The 20,877-nt window shown below is 30.7% G+C and overlaps 1 protein-coding gene across 1 annotated transcript; it reads right to left on the bottom strand.

Annotated features, from left to right (window-relative positions):
- Nucleotides 1–7,135: 7,135 nt before the first annotated feature.
- Nucleotides 7,136–11,847, bottom strand: LOC123219712 (disease resistance protein RPV1-like). The gene is made up of 6 exons (XM_044641700.1): nt 11,354–11,847; nt 10,126–11,182; nt 9,309–9,599; nt 8,762–9,011; nt 8,431–8,511; nt 7,136–8,112 (listed from the first exon to the last, which is right to left on the bottom strand). Exons 1-6 carry the CDS (start codon nt 11,845–11,847, stop codon nt 7,136–7,138), a joined length of 3,150 nt encoding a protein of 1,049 aa, XP_044497635.1.
- Between the last annotated feature and the right edge of the window lie 9,030 nt (nt 11,848–20,877).

The following is a 20,877-nucleotide window of genomic DNA, read 5'->3' on the forward strand; positions in this document are numbered from 1 at the left end:
CACAAAGAATAAGCACAATAGTCTCTCAAGTGTATGAGTTTAGGCTTAATAAGAGATTAAAAGTGTAAGAGAAAAATGAAGAAGAATAGCAACCGTTTTTCACAATATGTTTCTCTAACTTTTCTTCGATTGATATGCTCTCAATTTATAGAGTTTGCATGGCTGTGTTTTGCAATGTTTCTATTAATTTGAGTTGCCTTAGAAAAAATAGTCGTTTCTTTACTGCAAGCGACTCTTTGCTCTTAAAAATCCAAAGGCATGATTGGCATGTTTATATAGCACAATTGGCATCTAATTTTTACAACTAAGTCAACCTCATTCAGAGTTCCCAACGGATAGCTTTAAATGCACTAAGCACAGGCGACACTTCCTTGGCATTGGCGGCTTGCTTCATTTCTTTGTTTTTGTAAGAATTTCACAAGTTTGAACAACTTGCATGTCATCTTATGCACGGTTGAAGTACGGGCTTGATTTTACAAATGGCACAATTGGCATAATTGAAGCAAGGCTGGACAAGACTTTGATGAAGTCTTCATTTTCACGGCTGGACATGCTCTTTGCATGGTTGGAATTATTAAGTGCATGGCTGGAATTCATAAGCATCATGGTTGGAATGCATAAAGTGGAGTGGCATGACTAGACCTTACTTGGCATGGCTAGACAAGTCTCTTGGCATGATGGAGCACAACTAGGAAGATGTTGCATGGTTAGCTTGAGAAAAGGCACTGCTGGCATGATCTTGCACCACTTGGCATAAGAAAGTTAAGTGCATAGCTAGACATATGTTGCATGGTTGGCATCAAGTGGTGCATGGTTGGCAAGGCAACATTTTCTTTAAATTTCAGCAACATTTCCAAAAGGCTACATAGGTGAGGCATGATTGATGCATGGTTTGATGTCCATTTACATTTTCCTTATGAGTTAAGTGTTCCATATGAAGTCTAAGTCGTTCCTCATTTTAGTTATGCAAATTTCATACTTTGTCTATTTTATAATGTTTTAACACATTCCTTGGACATATTAGCATTTTAATTTATGCTTTTATCATCATTAAAACACTAAAGTCCAACAATACCTTTGTAGGTCAAGCCAAAAAAAAGGGACCCCTGTTCAAATTCTAAAAATTGATTTTTTATGTTGATCAAGTCAAACATGGTTTTTTTTTTTATCTGGCCTTATTGTTGAACTATCTAATCCTACTCCAAAAACAATTTTCAAGCAAATCAAAATCATTTTTATTAATGGTTGACAATTTATCCAGTTGAATCAGATGGTTCAATCTAATTTTTAAAATCATGGTAAACATTACTTAAGTCATTTCTTTTATTTTTCTTTCATTTTATTTATTAATTTTCATTTTTTTTCTTGTGAAATGATTTCAGTTTGTCTCATTTGTTCTCTTACCTATTTCAATCTATCCTTTCAAACAACCATAAAATACTTACTCAAGTTCAAATCGTTGCTATTATAGTGTACTTTATACAAAAAAATGAAATATGTACATCAATTGATAACAAAAAATCACATCAATAGTAACATAATATATACACTTTGCATATATAGACATATATTATAGTATTTTGTTAGCATTAATACCTATTCATTTAACAAGAGATCCTAATATATTATATCCTTTTATAAGTAGTATAAATTATTGGATGTTGTTATAGATCTTACATAAAATGTAATCTTTGCTTGTCACTGATCATTTGATATATCCAAATAAGCTTTACTTGAACTTTTATGGGCTTGTTTGCCATTGAAGCCATTGGGAGGTCATTTTTTTTAATCTTTTATATTGTCATGGATACTCTCTAGTAGTATCTATTAACTAAAATCAGTAATGGGTAAGTTTTATTAAGATTGCACGCATGATCATTTAGAGGTGTTAAGAATCCTACATTAAATGTGATGCTCGAAAGTCTCGCCTCTTAAGTGAGAGAAATCAAAATAAAATTCTAGAGCCTATTACTCATAAAAAAGAAACGGAGTGTAATATCTTTGGTCTAATAGTTTAACCCTTTGTTAAGTTATTGTTCACTTTGGATACACAACTTATCACAATTTAGTTTTTGGACTTTACAGTTTAAAGAGTTCATTATTTAATCAATCATATATTAGCATCTCCAAGTGATACGGGCTGGACATCCAAATTCAACATCTCTTCTTGTCCTTATTGAGGCCAACATCTCATTTCACATCCAAACCCAACATCTCTCCTCGTTCTCATTGATGTTTGTCTCACTATCGCTTAAAAAGCTATGCAGAGTGACTCAAATACCATTTGTAATTTGGACTTTGTAATTTAAAGAAATTACAAGTTATTTAATCAGTCATATGTTAGCATCCTCAAGCAATATGGGATAAACATCCAAACTTAATATCTCTTCTTGTCCTCATTGAGGCCAACATCTCATCTCACATCCAAACCCAACATCTTTCTTCGTCCTCACTGAGGTTTATTTCACCATCGCTTAAGAAGACATGCGAAAGGACTCAGATGCCATTTGTAACATTCTTGGTCTAATAATTTAATTCATTGTCAAGATATTATCCACTTTGAACATATTGTACATTATAGTTTTACTTTTGAGTTTTGCAACTCTAACAACTTAAGAAGCTCACAATTTATTTAACCAATCATATTTTAGCATCCCCTATCAATGTGAAATGCACATCCAAACCTAACATCTTTTCTCTTAATTAACTATGTAGAATTTGTCTAAAAGTGTTATATCAAGTCAATTCAGGTCACATCCAAAGTAAAATTACTTTTTAACCAAGTTTGAACCATAACTCGTCGATCTTAAATTGATCTCGAGCTAATTTTTTTGGATTCAAGTTGATGTTAAAATGTCTTGTTCAAACTCGGCCTAAATCAAATTTGACCCTAATTCCATCTCCTTTTATTTTTATTTTTATTTTTCATATTATCTTTCATCATGTTGTAATTCCACAATTATAGTTTTATTATTTGGAAGCAAGTAGTATTTAAACCTCTAGATTTGATCAAATACGATGAAGCCCTTGTAATACTAATAATAAGTCTCAACCTTTTTATAATATTGACAATTACTCTCAACTAGAGTTATAAACGAATTGAGTCACTCATAAGTCATTTGCGATCGATTCAACTTATGTCGAGTCAGGCTGAGTTCGGTTATTATTGAGCTCGGCTCAAACTCGAATGGCTCAAATATTTACTCAAGTCAAGTTCAAGTAGGTTGCAACTCAACGCAATGAGCTCATGAGCTTGGATAAGCCATCTAATATCAATAAAAATTTAAAATTTTAAAATCTCGCGCTTACACCCAAAATCTTATATTTACCTCCTAATTTTTGTCCGACCATATTAACTTTTAAACTTTGCATGTACAACCAAATATTAAACTTTGAATATATGAGGTAATTGATAAATATATAACTTACAAAGTTCTACTTTAATTTTTCACGTCAAGCTCAAACTAGCTATTTCTATCACAAACTCAAGCTCAAGCCTACAACTCCTCCAACCATGCATCCACCCTATCAAACTATGATCAAGTCAAACAAAACTCAGTTTAGTCCAATTGTAGCTTTATTCTCAACAATCTTAATGTGTTCACCTACAAAACACACCCCCTCACTTTAACTTAATTTCTAATAGCCCCTTCACCCATAGTAAACTTAAACAATTGTTAAATTATGTAAAATATTGCAAGTTATTATAAGAATACGATAAAAACAACTAATGAATAAATAAAATTCTAAAAAAATGTATAATTATTCTTTTCAAACTGGGAGTGGACTTATTAATTAATCTGGTATAATGAAACGAATAAGAGTTATATAAAAATAAGAATTATAAATTAAATAGAAAAAAATTTAAAAATTACTGTACAAAACTTAAAAAATTAAAACAAATCTAAAATATTGAACTTAGGAAATGTTTGTTAGGTTCTAGATTTTTTTTTATTTTTTAGTTTATTAGTTTTGTTAGTTTACTTAAATTTTTCAAGTTAAAATAATCCTTTTAAATCCAGCCTTTGTGATTTTAGGTTATAGATTTGTCAGATTTAGGATTTTTATTTTTTAATTTTGGGGCAAATTAGTCAAGTTCCATATATAATTTGGCAATTTATTGTGGTTTGTCAAATTTAGTTCAACTCTGATATTTATTAGGGCTTGGTAGTTTAGAAACTTTTCTAAAAATAAGTTCAATTTACATGATATAGGGTAATTGGTTAATTCTTGATAATTATAAAAATTAAAGTGAATTTACTCTTGTAACCTGAATTTGATAAAATTAAATGTTAAACTTTAGGAGACTACCGATACGGATTTAAAGTTATTAGTTATATTATAAGTAGAGGTAAATTCAAGTCAAACCAAGTTTGAACAAAGGTCAATCCAACCTTAGCTTGAATTTGAAAGGGTGAGTTTGGGTTCAAGTTTAAACCATTTCAAATAGAGAATAATGAATGATGCTAGAGAAGATGATGAGTCATTAGATTAAAAAAAAAAAGGACAATTACCAAGGAAGAAGAAGAATCATCGCAATACAAAAGTTTTGACATAAAATCACTAGCAAACCCTTGAACTCAAACTAAACTACTAAGTTAAAGTTTTAGATTGAGTTCAACTTGTCTGAATCAAATATGCATTAGAGTCGAAGCTTTCAAACCTTGGAGGGTTAAGTTTCCAGTTTGGAAAATATGTTTGTAAGAGCCTATGGACTAAAGGTTGCTTGCCTAAACTTGAAGGGTTAAATTGTAATTATACTCTTATAGTCATAATTTATGAAGAAGCATCTACAAACTTCCAAGTTCATTTATCGAAGCCAGCTCAATATTCCTCTTTTGTCTCTTCTAGACAAAAGAGGAGTGATTCTAGAAGGGCTACAGGCTTTGAAATATCCCGGATTTCTGTATGATTTTTCCTACTTACTTTCAATTTCTTTAAATTGTCACCCTTAATGTCCAAATATTGCAATATAACCTTATCCTTAATATTCGAATCTTCTTCCAAATATGAAATGGCAATTAAAATTTTATCATAAATTTTAATATTCAAAATAAATCTATTTTCTTCAAATGAAAAGTTATATAATTATCTCTTATTTTTAATACTCTAATTCGATTTCATTTTTTATTGGCCCGAATTTAACTTATTTTATTAAAACAAGCGTAATCATTAGCTCGAACTCAATTCACTCAGTCCATATTCAAATTCAAACTCCGGCAACTTGAGTCAAATTCAACACTAAATAGAATTACGTTTATATTATTATAATTAACAATTGGCTTCTTTTTATTGTTATTATATTCATCTTATAAGCATCTTATATTGAGATGATTTAAGAATAATAACAACAGTATTTGTTTGACAATTTCTCCATAAAAACATTAATTATTGTAAGACATAAATTCTTTGATAAAGAATATAATTTCTTAAATTCTTTTATCATAAACATATATTGTATTTAATGCTATTTGTACTAAGTTTTAAGTATTTAATTAAACATTTAAATGATATATATATTATTAGGATTTATTTTTTTTCAATTTAAAATCATTTAATCATATTATTTAAATACACATAATTTTATTACAAAAAATCCAAGTCCCGTTGTGCCTACAAGGTTGTGTTAGAGTGTTAATTTTAGAACAATGTTTGGATCGGTTGACACAAATTATTGTATGGCTAAATAAGTTTGAATGCCTTGTTGAAAATGTAAAAGCAATTCTTAAGTTTTAGGAATAAGAATTAAACCTAGAACCTATATAAATGAAAACCTACCCAAGTACCAATCTGATTAGTTATGGTTTCAGGTACCCAATACTATTTACCCATTTTCTTTTCTTTCTTTCTCATTTTCATCCTCGTCTCTATCTCCTTCCTTTACTTCTATTCTATAACCATCTTCACCCCCTTGCTATTTCCAGCACCAGCACAACATTCCTTCTTTAAATTCTGCTCCTTACTCTCTATGTCTTCGACACAAACATTAAAAAGCAAATAAAAATAAACAACCACATAAAAAAATAAAATTAATCTTTATTTCACTATGACAAACAATGAAAAAATAAAAACAGTAAACATATTCAATCTACCCAGAAAAAACCAGGCTGCTAAAAAACTTCAATTGAAAAAATTTTAGCAACCTCAACACATACCAAAACCATCTTCAAGCTTTCAAATTTCAGCGTTTGGATCAAACATTCTATTGTATACTTTTATTAAACGCCAGTCATACACAACGTACAAAACATTATTACATTATTTTCTTTTTTTGATCAAACGGGCACACCAATGGGGCTTGAATAAGTTCTTTATGTAACCTGACCAAGTATTTTTAACATGATTTCAAATGAGTAATATTATGTCTATGCACATTTGAATAGATAATTTGATGCATAAATGATATGTTATCATGGGATTGAGTACTATTTTATCTTTAATTCAAAATCACCTAAACATATAATGACGTATCTTCTATATAGTTAATCAAGTATACAAACCTAATCACATCATAATATATTATCTGTGTATCTAATTAAGAACTCAAAGTCAAAAACATGTATGTATAGTATTAATTTTTCAAATATGGTTCTCGGGTCAATTTTGATAACAAAAGTGATAAAATCAAAAATGGTTTTATTCCTCCTCCTTTATTTGACCCCCTGAAATTTTATTATTTCTTTTGACTTCCCCATATTTTACTTTAATCAACTTTGATCCCCTAAATTTTATTTTTGAGTCTTGCATTTGTAGAATATTATATTTCCATCCAACAAATAAATATTTAAAATACAACAAAAGGTTTCAGAGGAAATTTAGAAGAAGAGTTTGTGTAAGAATTAAAATCAAAGTTGAATCCACTTTAGAACAAATACAAAGATAAATTGAGGCTCTAATTGAGTTTAACTCCCAGTTCATCAATCTCAAGCCAATGCAAAGTAGGATTTTATTCAAGCTCGGACCGAATCAAATCCAACCCTCTTTATTTCTTATAGTATATAAATAAGACAACAAAAGTAAATCCAGACATTTTGTCACAAACTTTATTCCAAAAATCTTTCAAATCATAAGGATGAAAATGTAAGCAAAACTCCTCAAACCCTGAATACAAATGTTACCTTGATCTGGATTCCCCTTAGAAGGATTCTAAAAGCTTCGATCTCTTGGACTGTGGCTCATCTTCTTCATCTTCTTCGTCGCAGAGCCAGCACAAGCCGGATTCATTCATTGATTCCTCCTGGCTCAACAATAAACGGACGCCACACTTCTTCACCACGCAATCATCCAAAGGGCTCCGATGATAATCCGTAACACGAAACTTGATAATGGCCTCAGAGAATCCGTCCCATTCTGATTTATCATCCACCTGAACATCATATCCCAGAAACACATAATCAAACTCCACATTGGACGGCGCATACTCTTTGGTCCAGGCTAAAAAGCCGCCGCTTCCCATTGTCTTCAAGCCATCCTTGCTTTTCAGAAGCATCTCCCACTCAACAACCAACGTACCAGCTTTATAGTCCTGGAATGATAACACTGTGCAGAAGGTGAAGCCAATGAAATTATGACTTAACGAGCCTTCTGGGAGCTCCAGAAATGACGCAGTACTTTGAACGTTAAACCAGTCTGGAATTTCGCTTCCTCGGAAACACATGTAACGGGTAGGACTCTTGTGGGTGTAATAGGTTTTCTCATACATATTTGACAAAGCGTAATCCAGAATGTTTGTGAGCATTCTCCAGTCGAGATTGAAGCAATTTATGAAGCTGAGATTACCGTTGAAATAGCCTTGGCTTGGAATCGGCAAGCCGGATAATGCTTGGAGAGATTTGCAGCTATCTGCTACCAAAAGTTTTATGTTACCAGGAAGGTTTGGCAAGGATTGAAGCATGTTGCAGTGGCTCAAGTTAAGCGACGACAGCTTTGAAAGGTTGATGATTGTTGTTGGAATGCTGTTAAAATTGTTTCCAGAAAGATTTAAATCCTTCAGGGAGGATAAATCGCCAAGACTGTTTGGTAATTCTATGATATTGCACTCATTCAGGTTTAGTTTCTTCAAAAACGACAAACCTGATAACACACGAGGAAGAGAATGCACCAGCTCTTGCCCTTTACATCTCACAAAAGATAATTCACGAATGTTGCTCAAACTTTCCTAGGACGATGGTAATTCGGTTGCAGCAATTCCATCAGCTTCAAACACCTCCAAACTTTGCAGATTCCCAATGCCCTCAGGCAGTCTGTCGAGTTTCCAACACCCAGATATATAGAGATGTTTGAGAGATTTCAGGTTACAGAATTCGCCCGGAAGATTCTTAAGATTTGAACAATTTTTCATACTCAAAGTGACCAGACTGGATTGACACTCGATTAGGGAGGGCAATTCTTTAATTGCAGTTTCATCTAAATATAATTGCTCCATCTTACATGAGATCTTTGGAATTGTCTTGACGTTTGAGCAACCGGAGAGAGACAGATACTTGAGAGATTTCAGCTTAAGGATGCCATCTGGAAGACTCTCAATCCTTGAACAATTCTTGAGACTCAATGTATGTAGATTAGATAGAGACTCAATTGACGAGGGCAATTCTCGTATTGCAATTCCATCAATATATATCTATTCTATCTTATGTGGGATCTCTGGAATGGCCTCAAGATTTGTGCAAGAAGATAGAGAAAGATGTTTGAGGGATTCAAACTTATGAAAATTTGTTGGGAGGCTCTGAGATCCTTGGGGCTATTCTGAGATTTGAGCAACCTGAAAGATTAACAAATCTCAGAGAATTTGATTGAAGAATACCCGGTGGAAGACCCTGGAGGCTCTTGCAATTTCTTAGATTCAGAGTAACAAGGTTATTGAGCTTCCTACTAGAGGGGAAAATGATCTCAATCAAACTTGTACAGCCTTCCAGAATCAAACTTTCAAGATTTGAAGCCTGCGAGAGTTCAGCAATCTTACGCAGATGCTTTGAGTAACTCAGGTCAATGTACTTTAAATTAATTAGAGGCTGCAACCAAAAAACGAAAGGAAAAAATCCAATTAAAAAATCTTATGCATACAAACATCTTTGCTCCAATTGCCCATTTATTGTCTACATTGAACACATAGTCCAACATAGTTTTGCTTTTAAGAGTTTTAACTCAAAACACTTCAGTTTATGAACTTACAAGTTATTAAACTAATTTTATTTTAATATTTTTAAACTATGTGAGATACATATACAATCTCAACATATTTATCATATTTTTTCAATATGAGATTTCTCTAAGAGTGTCAGATAAATTGTTATATAAGATACTTATACCTGGACCCTACTCCAAAGTTCTTTAAGATTAGAATAGCGCATCTCAAGAGCAACCAGATTCTTCGGATTAAAATTACGTGGTAAAGATTTCCACCAATAATTATTCCAACAGATGTATCTTAGCTCAAGAAAATCGAATTCCAAGTCTTGAAATTCATGCACCTTGTTATTAACAGCTCCACAGACCTTCAAGAATTTCAAGCTATGCATATTTGAGAAAGCAAGAGGATTTAAGTGTACTTCTCCTATTTGAAACATGTCCATGCATATGCCTCGAACGATTTCAATTCCCTGACAACCAAAATGAAGCCTTATAAGTTAGCATTCATATGTTCAAAAAATTTATTGACGTAAACTAACATTAATTATGATTTGTGTTTAATAAAAAGAGGTAATTGAAAAGTCTAATAATAGTTTATAGATAAGCTTAAGTGAATACTAAAGACAACTGTAATACACCTAAAAAATATGATCATAACAGATAACATAGTGTGAACCTTAAAGTTTATTGGACATTTGATGAAACTCCAATAACCTTACCATATTTTAACTAGATCCCTTCCAAAACCCATAAAACATTTTTATCCATTAAAAACAATCATTCAGGAGATTTTAGGATAAGAAAACCTATCACTTCAATACATACAAATTCAAAACGCATAACCTTTTAGGTATTTATATAACTCTAATGTTTTAATTCAGTATTTTATATATTATGTATAGATCTTGCAGAATTAGGATTGAATGCTTTTATTAAACCTCATATAATGCATGAAGGAAAACCAAACTGGCAAAAGGCTATGTCTTTGCCTCTCACCGTATTTTTTGTCAAGACATGATAAAGATCCTTATGATGACACAATCGACTTCGTTTGCCAATATCCTTTTCCTCCCGAACAATTTTCCTTCCCATTTCTTGAAGCAAATCATGCATGGTTATTATATTGTCTGATGAAATAGCTATGAGAGACTTATCAATAAGATCACTTATTGCACGCTCTGCCTTCAAGTCACATGCATTCAAGACTTTCATCACCATATCTTTGTCCTTCCACCTGAAAAAACATGCAATATCTAAAAATATATCTTGCTCCTCTTCATCCAGTCCTTCAAAGCTTACTTTTAACACTTTGTAAACAATCAAAGGAGGAGTTTCTTCTAGTTTACTTATTGTGCTTTCCCAAACTTGTATGCTCTTGTTAAATAGAGATGAACCCAACACTTTGAGAGATAAAGGAAGACCTTGAGAATAATTTACTACTCTATTTGAGAGCTTCAAGTAATCTTCTGGGATGAGATTTTGTTTGAAAGCATACTGGCTGAAAAGATGCAAATCTTCTAGATAAGATAATTTTTTAACTTCATAGATCTTATTTACTTTGCCTTTCTCAAGCACTTGCTTATCTCTTGTTGTTATAATTACCCGGCTTCCTGAACCTAAATCTTCATAATCTTCAATCAAATCTTCTATCTGTTGAAAATTTGTGACATCGTCAAAAACAATCAAAGTCTTCATTGCGCCAAGCCTTCCCATGTTGGGATTTTGATCTCCTAGTATAGTAGAAAGAAGCTTTTCTCGCAAGTGAATGAGCCCATTTGGATTTCCTGATTCTTCTCTAATATTTTCAGCAAAGTAGAATCCTTCAAAGTCATTCGAGCTTTTGTTGAATACAGCACGAGCAATAGTTGTTTTGCCTATACCGCCAATGCCCCAGATTCCTAAACTGCAAACATCTTTGTTCAATAACAACTTAATCAGTTCTTCCATGGCTGATTCTACTCCAACCAAGTTCTTGTTAGTACTCGGAGAAATAATATTCCTCAAACTCCTCAATATATTATCCACAATCTTCTTCACAATTTCAGCTTCAGACCTGGAAAACGATAAAAATTTATGTAAACTGAATTCCAATTTCAAGTTTAGTATGAAAAATGTAACATTCTTGACCCACCGTCAAAATATTATCTTACAAGTGGTTTTACTTTTTAGTTTTGCAACCCAAAACACCTGGTACAAAGAAATTATGGGACAGTAGGAACTTAACGTATTGTCATTCAAAAAACAGCCAGATATATTGGCTGCTTGACTCAGAGCAGTCTTCCATCTCTGCACCATCTCCGGTTGTTCCTTAAATCGTTCTTCTAGCTTAGCAAATCCATCTCCGAAACTCCCGGTTTGATTCCTTACCTCGGACGGACAAACATGATAGAAAACGGGTATCACGATCTGTCCATGAATGTTTTTGCATTCAATGATCTTCACAAGTTCTTCGAGACACCATTTCGAAGACGCATAGTCTTTTGAGAAAATGGTAATCGCAATCTTCGATCCTTCGATCTCATTCAGAAGAGAGGGTGAGATTTCATCTCCTGGCATGAGTTTATCATCAATGAAAGTTATAATCTTTTTCTGTCTCAGAGCTTCGTGGAGATGACTGGTGAAACTGTGGCGAGAGTCGGGGCCTCTGAAATTGAGGAAAACATGGTGCTTTGCTTGAAGATTTGTCGAAGAAACAGATGAAGAAGAAGACGTAGCCATTAATTCCGACTAAAGATTCAGCTCCAAAATAAAATCAAGAAGCAGCAGTCATTAACCATCTCAAGTTCTCAAAAATAAAACAAAAAAGGCAAAAAAAAAAAAATCAGATTCGGGAAATAGAAGTTTTACCAGAATATTGTAGCCAGGTGTAGTTTTAAATGCATGATTACTTCAAAGAATAATATGAAGTCAGATTTTCAAAGAATTTTGAAGGTGAAAAAGTGAAGGAGGAAAGTTTTCTTCAATTCAAACCCTATGCTGAAAGTAGTTTAAAAAAAAAAAAAAAAGACCATCCTCGAAGTTTCTCTATGACTGGTGACAGCATTCGGTTTTCTTAGTTTTCCACGATTTTTTGGAACATGTACTGTCTTTTTCTTTTTGTCTTTACTAATTAATGCCGTGTGAATTTTACCTAGAAAAATATTTTGCCTGTGTAAGGAGTCCCATTGAACCATTTTTTATTATAATTACTTTGTTTTTCTCACGTACTGTCGTGGTTTCTAGAAAAAGTTACAGAGAATATTCTTTTCATTCTCAGCTGTTTTAAATGGCCAACATTGATACTTACTTCCTTTCTTTGGTCGACTGATGATGACTTCTGGCCCAGGAGTCATCATCAGTCGACCAAAGAAAGGAAGTTAGTATCAATGTTTTGCTTTGTCCAGTGTGCCGTCTGGTTTAGCACAATATAAATTTTTTTTCAAAATAAATTAATAAAATAGTTTGAAAATTTTTTAAATCAAATTACTTTATATTTTTAATTTAATTAAATTAAACTAAAAAAATACAATTTAATTCAATTTATATTACGGTTTGAATTATAGTTATCAATATTTTATAATATACGTATTTTACGACACGATACGATACAAATAAAAAATCATATATATCATAAAATATATTAAATTAATATGATATAATAAATAAATTTTACACTATGATATATTTTTCTAAATAAAATGATGATACAGTATAGATGTTTATAAAATATTTTCAAATATTAATGGTGTTTATGATATAATCCAAAATGATGATATATTAATCATAATTTTTTATTATTTTATTTTTTAAAAAACACATCATACGATATGATCTATAATACATAATTTAAAAAATTAAGTTTTTAATATACAATTCGACGAATATGGTTTAAACATTTTAAAATCGCTGAAACCGCAATTGAAACTCAAAAACGATTAGAAAAACTTTCAACCCAAATCAAACCTAACTGTAATATTTAAGTTATTCAATTCAATTTTACAATTTAAACTAAATTATACATATCTCTAATTTCCTCCAAGGATTTGTTAAAGGGGTAATGGAGGGAGTCTTATACATGAGAGTTGATGGGCTCAATTTTTTTTTTCAATTTTGTATAATTTATCATTAAATATATAATCTAAATCACTTTGATACTAAAATGAACTTAATTTGGTGGTATACATACTTAACATTAGAGATGGCAGTGGGTCAAAATAATTTCAATGCAGATAATTATGCGTATGGTAATATCGAGTCTACCTCCAAAAACATTAAAGCATGCGACACATCTTGCACTGAAGTGGGTCGTGTTGTGTTGGGCCCTTAATAAAGTAGTTCATGGGATTTTGACGGGTCGCCGTTAATTATATACTAATCTTTTGATTTTTCTTAAAAAATTAATGATAAATTAATTAATAAGTTTATATTTTTAACATTAATCTTTCCGTTTTTTCATAATATTAATAATAATTTATTGTTACTATTTAATTCTCCATAATATTAATAAATACTTTTGGATTTCCCATGTTAATTCTTTGGATTTCCCAAGGCCACCAAAGAAAGGAAGTAAATATCAATGTTTTGCATTGTCCAGTGTATCGTCTGGTACAGGTCGTAATAAGAATTTTTTTAAATTAAACTAATAAAATAATTTAAAAAATTTTCAAATCAAATTATTTTAGGTTTAAAATTAAACTAAATTAAATTTAAAAAAATATAGTTTACAAATCTTACGATACGATACAATATAAGTAAAAAATCATACATATAATAAGATATATTCAATTAATACAGTACAATAAATGAATCTTACGTTATGATACATATTACAATACAAATTTATATACATTTTTTTAGAAAAAATGGTGATACAGTATAGGTGTTTATGAAATATTTTCTAATATTATGGTGTTTATGATATTATCCAAAATGATGACATGTCAATTATAATTTTTTATTATTTTGTTAATAATTTGTTATTTCATTTTTTAAAAGGTGCATCATATGATATAATACATTATACATAATTTGAAAAATTAAGTTTTTAATATACAATTCGACTACAATGGTTTAAACCTTTTAAAATCATATATATAAAAAATCTAAATCACTTTTAATACTAGAATGAACTTAATTTGGTGGCATATACTTAAAATTAAAGACGACAGTGCATCAAACTAGATTTAATGCAGATCATTATGTTTGCGGTAATACCAAGTCGACCCCCAAAAACACTAAAGCATGCGGCACATCTCGCACTAAAATAGGTCATGTCATGTTGGGCCCTTAACAAGGCAATCCATGAGATTTGGCGAGTCTGTCGTTAATTATATATTTATTTTATTTTTTTCAATTTTTTATCTTTTTTTTTTTGGTTATGTCTTTTAGATTTCTTATACTAATCTTTTGATTTTTCCTATAAAATTAATAATAAATAATTAATAAGTTTATATTTTTAACATTAATCTTTCAGTCTCTTTCATAACATTAATAATAATTTATTATTACTTTTGGCCATGTTAATCCTTTGGATTTCCCAAGTAATAATAAATAATTAATAAAATTTTAAAAAAATTGTGAACAATGTCATGCTACATTAACTTACAGGCCGAACTTCATGGACTAGGGCATGACTTACGAGCTAACACAACCTGTTATAATAACAAATCATACCTGAAAAAGCTCAAATGACTAATAATCCTAGAGGAGGTGAATAAAATTATTTAAAAACTTTAATATCAAATAAAATCTTTCAAATAAACATTCAATTAATGACAATTTCACAAATACTTTCAACAAAGTAGTAAGCCAATCAAGCATAAGCACAATAGTCTTTTAAACAAATATTTGATCAAAATCAATCACTTAGGCAATTTCAATAATAATAGTCAAACAAAATCAATATCAAACAAATTTACTCAAGCAATCAAACATGAACAACACTTAACAATTTATCAAAAACATACAATATAATAAAAGCATAAAGTAAAGAAAGTAGGAAAAGAAAATGTTCAATAATTTATAGTGGTTAGGAACTTTCTCTCCCAAGCCTTCTATATACACTTCTTCAAGCTATCTGCTTGAAGTTTCACTCGTAAAAACATCATCTCTTTACAAAATAGTTCTCTGGCAATATACCCATAACAATGATTTATTTAGTATTTTGCCTAAAAGTGTTTGAATACAAAAAATTTAGATAGAAATGCCTCTGCAAAGGCTGATACAAAGAATAACCACAATAGTCTCTCAAGTGTATGAGTTTAGGCTTAATAAAAGATTGAAAATGAAAGAGAAAAATGAAGAAGAATAGCAACTTTTTTTCACAATATATTTCTTTAACCCTTCTTCAATTGAAATACTCTCAATTTATAGAGTTTGAGTGGCTATGTTTTGCAATGTTTCTATTGAGTTGAGTTGCCTTAGAAAAAATAGTCATTTCTCTGCTGAAAGTGACTTTTTGCTCTTAAAAATCCACAAGCACGGTTGGCATGTTTAAATAGCATAGTTAGCATCTAATTTTTACGGAAAAGTCAACCTCGTTTAGAGTTCCCAATGGATGGTTTTAAATGCACTGAGCACGAGGCGACACTTCCTTGGCATTAGCGGTTTGCTTCATTTCTTTGTTTTTGTAAGAATTTCATAAGCTTAAACAACTTGCATGTCATCTTGTGCATGGTTAAAGTACGGGCTTGATTTTACAAATTGCATAGTTGGCATAATTGAAGCAAGGCTGGACAAGACTTTGATGAAGTCTTCATTTTCATGGCTGGACATGCTCTTTGCATGGTTGGAATTATTAGTGCATGGTTGGAATTCATAAGCATCATGGTTGGACCTTGTTTGGCACGGCTGGAAAGCATGAAGTGGAGTGGCATGACTGGACCTTACTTAGCATGGCTAGACAAGTCTCTTGGCGTGATAAAGCAGAACTGGGAAGATGTTGGCATGAGAAGAGGCATTGTTGGCATGATCTTGCACAATTGGGCATAAGAAAATTAAGTATATAGCTGGACATATGTTGCATGGTTGGCAAGGCAACATTTTCTTTAAATTTCAGTAACATTTCCAGAAGGCTACATAGGTGAGGCATGACTGATGCATGGTTTGATGTCTACTTACATTTTCCTTTTGAGTTTGGTGTTCCACATGAAGTCTAAGTCGTTCCCGAATTTCGTTCTGCAAATTTCACACTTTGTCCATTTTGTAATGTCTTAACACATTCTTTGCATATATTAGTATTTTAATTTATGCTTCTTGTCATCATTAAAACACTAGGGTCTAACAGTATCTTTGTAGGTCACACCAAAAAAAAAAGGGCTACTGTTCAAATTCTAAAAGTTATTTTTAAAAAAATGATTTTTTCTGTTGATCAAGTCAAACAAGGTTTTTTACCTGGCCTTATTGTTGAACTATCTAGTCCTACTCCAAAAACGATTTTCAAGTGAATCAAAATTGTTTTTATTAGTGGGTGACAATCATCCAGTTGGATCGGATGATTCAATCAAATTTTTAAATCATGGTAAATATTACTTAAGTCATTTCTTTTATTTTTCTTACATTTTGTTCATTAATTTTCATTTTTTTCTTGTGAAATGATTTCAGTTTTTCATATTTTTTTCTTTTACCTATTTTAGTTTATCCCCTTAGACACCCATAAAATACTTATTCAAGTCTTTTCAAGTTCAAATCATTGCTATTATAGTGTACTTTATACAAAAAAAAATGAAATATGTACATCAATTGTTAACAAAAAATCACATCAATAGTAACATAATATATACACTTTGCATACATAGACATATATTAAAGTATTTTGTTAGCATTAATACCTATTCATTTAACAAGAGATCCTAATATATTATAGCCTTTTATAAGTAGTATAAATTATTAGATGTTGTTATAGATCTTACATAAAATGTAATCTTTGCTTATCACTGATCATTTGATATATCCAAATAAGCTTTACTTGAACTTTTATGGGCTTGTTTGCCATTGAAGCTATTGGGAGGTCATTTTTTTTTATCTTTTATATTGTCATGGATACTCTCTAGTAGTATCTATTAACTAAAATCAGCAATGGGTAAGTTTTATTGAGATTGCACGCATGATCATTTAGAGGTATTAAGGATCCGACATTAAATGTGATGCTCGAAAGTCTCACCTCTTAAGTGAGAGAAATCAAAATAAAATTCTAGAGCCTATTACTCATAAAAAAGAAACGGAGTATAATATCTTTGATCTAATAGTTTGACCATTTGTTAAGATATTGTCCACTTTGGATACATAACTTATTACAATTTAGTTTTTGGACTTTGCAATTTAAAGAGTTCATTGTTTAATCAATCATATATTAGCATCTCCAAGTGATACGGGCTAAACATTCAAACTCAACATCTCTTCTTGTCCTCATTGTGGCTAACATCTCATTTCACATCCAAACCCAACATCTCTCCTCGTTCTTATTAATGTTTGTCTCACTATCGCTTAAAAAGACATGCAGAGTGACTCAAATACCATTTGTAATTTGGACTTTGTAATTTAAAGAATTTACAAGTTATTTAATCAGTCATATGTTAGCATCCCCAAGCAATATGGGATAAACATCCAAACTTAATATCTCTTCTTGTCCTCATTGAGGCCAACATCTCATCTCACATCGAAACCCAACATCTTTCTTCGTCCTCATTGATGTTTATTTCACCATCGCCTAAGAAGACATGCGAAGGGACTCAGATGCCATTTGTAACATTCTTGGTCCAATAATTTAATCTATTGTCAAGATATTATCTACTTTAAACATATTGTACATTATAGTTTTACTTTTGGGTTTTGCAACTTTAACAACTTAAGAAGCTCACAATTTATTTAACCAATCATATCTTAGCATCCCCTATCAATGTGAAATACACATCCAAACCTAACATCTTTCACCTCATTTAACTATGTAGAATTTGTCTAAAAGTGTTACATCAAGTCAATTCAGGTCACATCGAAAGTAAAATTACCTTTTAACCAAGTTTGAACCATAACTCGTCGATCTTAAATTAATCTCGAGCTAATTTTTTTGGATTCAAGTTGATGTTAAAATGTCTTGTTCAAACTCGGCCCAAATCAAATCTAACCCTAATTCCATCTCCTTTTATTTTTATTTCTCATATTATCTTTCATCATGTTGTAATTCCACAATTATAGTGTTATTATTTGGAAGCAAATAGTATTTAAACCTCTAGATTTGACCAAATACGATGAACCCCTTGTAATACTAATAATAAGTCTCAACCTTTTTATAATATTGACAATTACTCTCAACTAGAGTTATAAACGAATCGAGTCACTCATAAGTCATTTGTGATCGATTCAACTTATGCCGAGTCAGGCTGAGCTCGATTATTGTCAAGCTCAGCTCAAACTCGAATGGCTCAAATATTTACTCAAGTCAAGTTCAAGTAGGTTGCAACTCAACGCAATGATCTCATGAGCTTAGATAAGCCATATAATATCAATAAAAATTTTAAATTTTAAAATCTCGCACTTACACCCCAAAATCTTATATTTACCTCATAATTTTCGTCTGACCATATTAACTTTTAAACTTTGCATGTACAACCACATATTAAACTTTGAATATGTGAGGTAATTGATAAATATATAACTTACAAAGTTCCACGTTAATTTTTCACGCCAAGCTCAAACTAGCTATTTCTATCACAAACTCAAGCTCAAGCCTACAACTCCTCCAACCATGCATCCACCCTATCAAACTATGATCGAGTCAAACAAAACTCAGTTTAGTCCAATTGTAGCTTTATTCTCAACAATCTTAATGTGTTCACCTACAAACACACCCCCTCACTTTAACGTCATTTCTAATAGCCCCTTCACCCATATTAAACTTAAACAATTGTTAAATTATGTAAAATATTGCAAGTTATTATAAGAAAACGATAAAAACAACTAATGAAAAAATAAAATTCTAAAAAAATGTATAATTATTCTTTTCAAACTGGGAGTGGACTTATTAATTAATATGGTATAATGAAACAAATAAGAGTTATATAAAAATAAAAATTATAAATTAAATAGAAAAAATTTTAAAATTACTGTACAAAACTTAAAAAATTAAAACAAATTTAAAATATTGAACTTAGGAAATGTTTGGTAGGTTCTAGATTTTTTTTTATTTTTTAGTTTATTAGTTTTGTTAGTTTACTTAAATTTTTCAAGTTAAATTAATCATTTTAAATCCAGCATTTGTGATTTTAGGTTATAGATTTGTCAGATTTAGGATTTTTTTTTTTTATTTTGGGGCAAATTAGTCAAGTTCCATATATAATTAGGCAATTTATTGTGGTTTGTCAAATTTAGTTTAACTCTGATATTTATTAGGGTCTACTTGGTAGTTTAGAAAGTTTTTCTGAAAATAAATTCAATTTATTTGATTTAGGGATGTAATTGGTTAATTCTTGATAATTATAAAAAATAAGGTGAATTTACTCACGTAACCTGATTTTGTTAAAATTAAATGTTAAACTTTAAGAGACTATCGATACAAATTTAGAGTTATTAATTATATCACAAGTAGAGATAAATTCGAGTCAAACTAAGTTTGAACAAAGATCAATTCAACCTTGACCTGAATTTGAAAGGGTGAGCTTGAGCTCGAGTTTAAACCATTTCAAATAATGAATAATGAATGATGCTAGAGAAGATAACGAGTCATTAGATAAAAAGAAAAGAAAGACAATTATCAAGGAAGAAGAAGAATCATCGCAATACAAAACTTTTGATGTAAAATCACTAGCAAACCCTCGAACTCAAACTGAGCTACTAAGTTAAAGTTTTAGATTGAGTTCAACTTGTCTGAGTCAAACATGCATTAGAGTCGAAGCTTTCAAACCTTGGAGGGTTAAGTTTCCGTTTGGAAAATATGTTTGCAAGAGCCTATGGACTAAAGGTGGCTTGCCTAGACATGAAGGGTTAAATGTAATTATACTCTTATAGTCATAATTTATGAAGAAGCATCTACAAACTTCCAAGTTCATTTGTCGAAGCCAGCTCAATATTCCTCTTTTTGTCTCTTCTAGACAAAAGAGGAGTGATTCCAGAAGAACTACAAGCTTTGAAATATCCCGGATTTATGTATGATTTTTTCTACTAACTTTAAATTTCTTTAAATTGTCACCCTTAATGTCCAAATATTGCAGTATAACCTTATCCTTAATATTTGATTCTTCCAAATATAAATCGCAACTAAAATTTTATCATAAATTTTAATATTCAAAATAAATCTATTTTCTTCAAATGAAAATTTAGATAATTACCTCTTATTTTTAACACTCAAATTCGATTTCATCTTCTTCAAAACCTATCCTTAATATCCAAATTATATCACATCTCTAATCCTTACCCCAAACAATATTTATCATATTTACAAAATAAAACAATAATAATAACATCAAATATTTGATTGGCTTAGCTTATTTTATGAAAATAAGTGTAATCATTAGCTCTAACTTGATTCACTCAATCCATACTTGAATTGAAGCTCAAACAATTCAGATCAAATTCAACACTAGATGTAATTAAGTTTATATTATGATAATTAACAACTGGCTTCTTTTTATTGTTATTATATTCATCTTATAAGCATCTTAAGTTGAGATGATTTAAGAACGATAACAACTGTATTTGTTTGACAATTTCTCCATAAAAATACTAATTATTGTAAGACATAAATTCTTTGATAAAGAATATGATTTCTTAAATTCT

This window comes from Mangifera indica, chromosome 6 (genome assembly GCF_011075055.1).
Source record: "Mangifera indica cultivar Alphonso chromosome 6, CATAS_Mindica_2.1, whole genome shotgun sequence".
Lineage (NCBI taxonomy): Eukaryota > Viridiplantae > Streptophyta > Magnoliopsida > Sapindales > Anacardiaceae > Mangifera > Mangifera indica.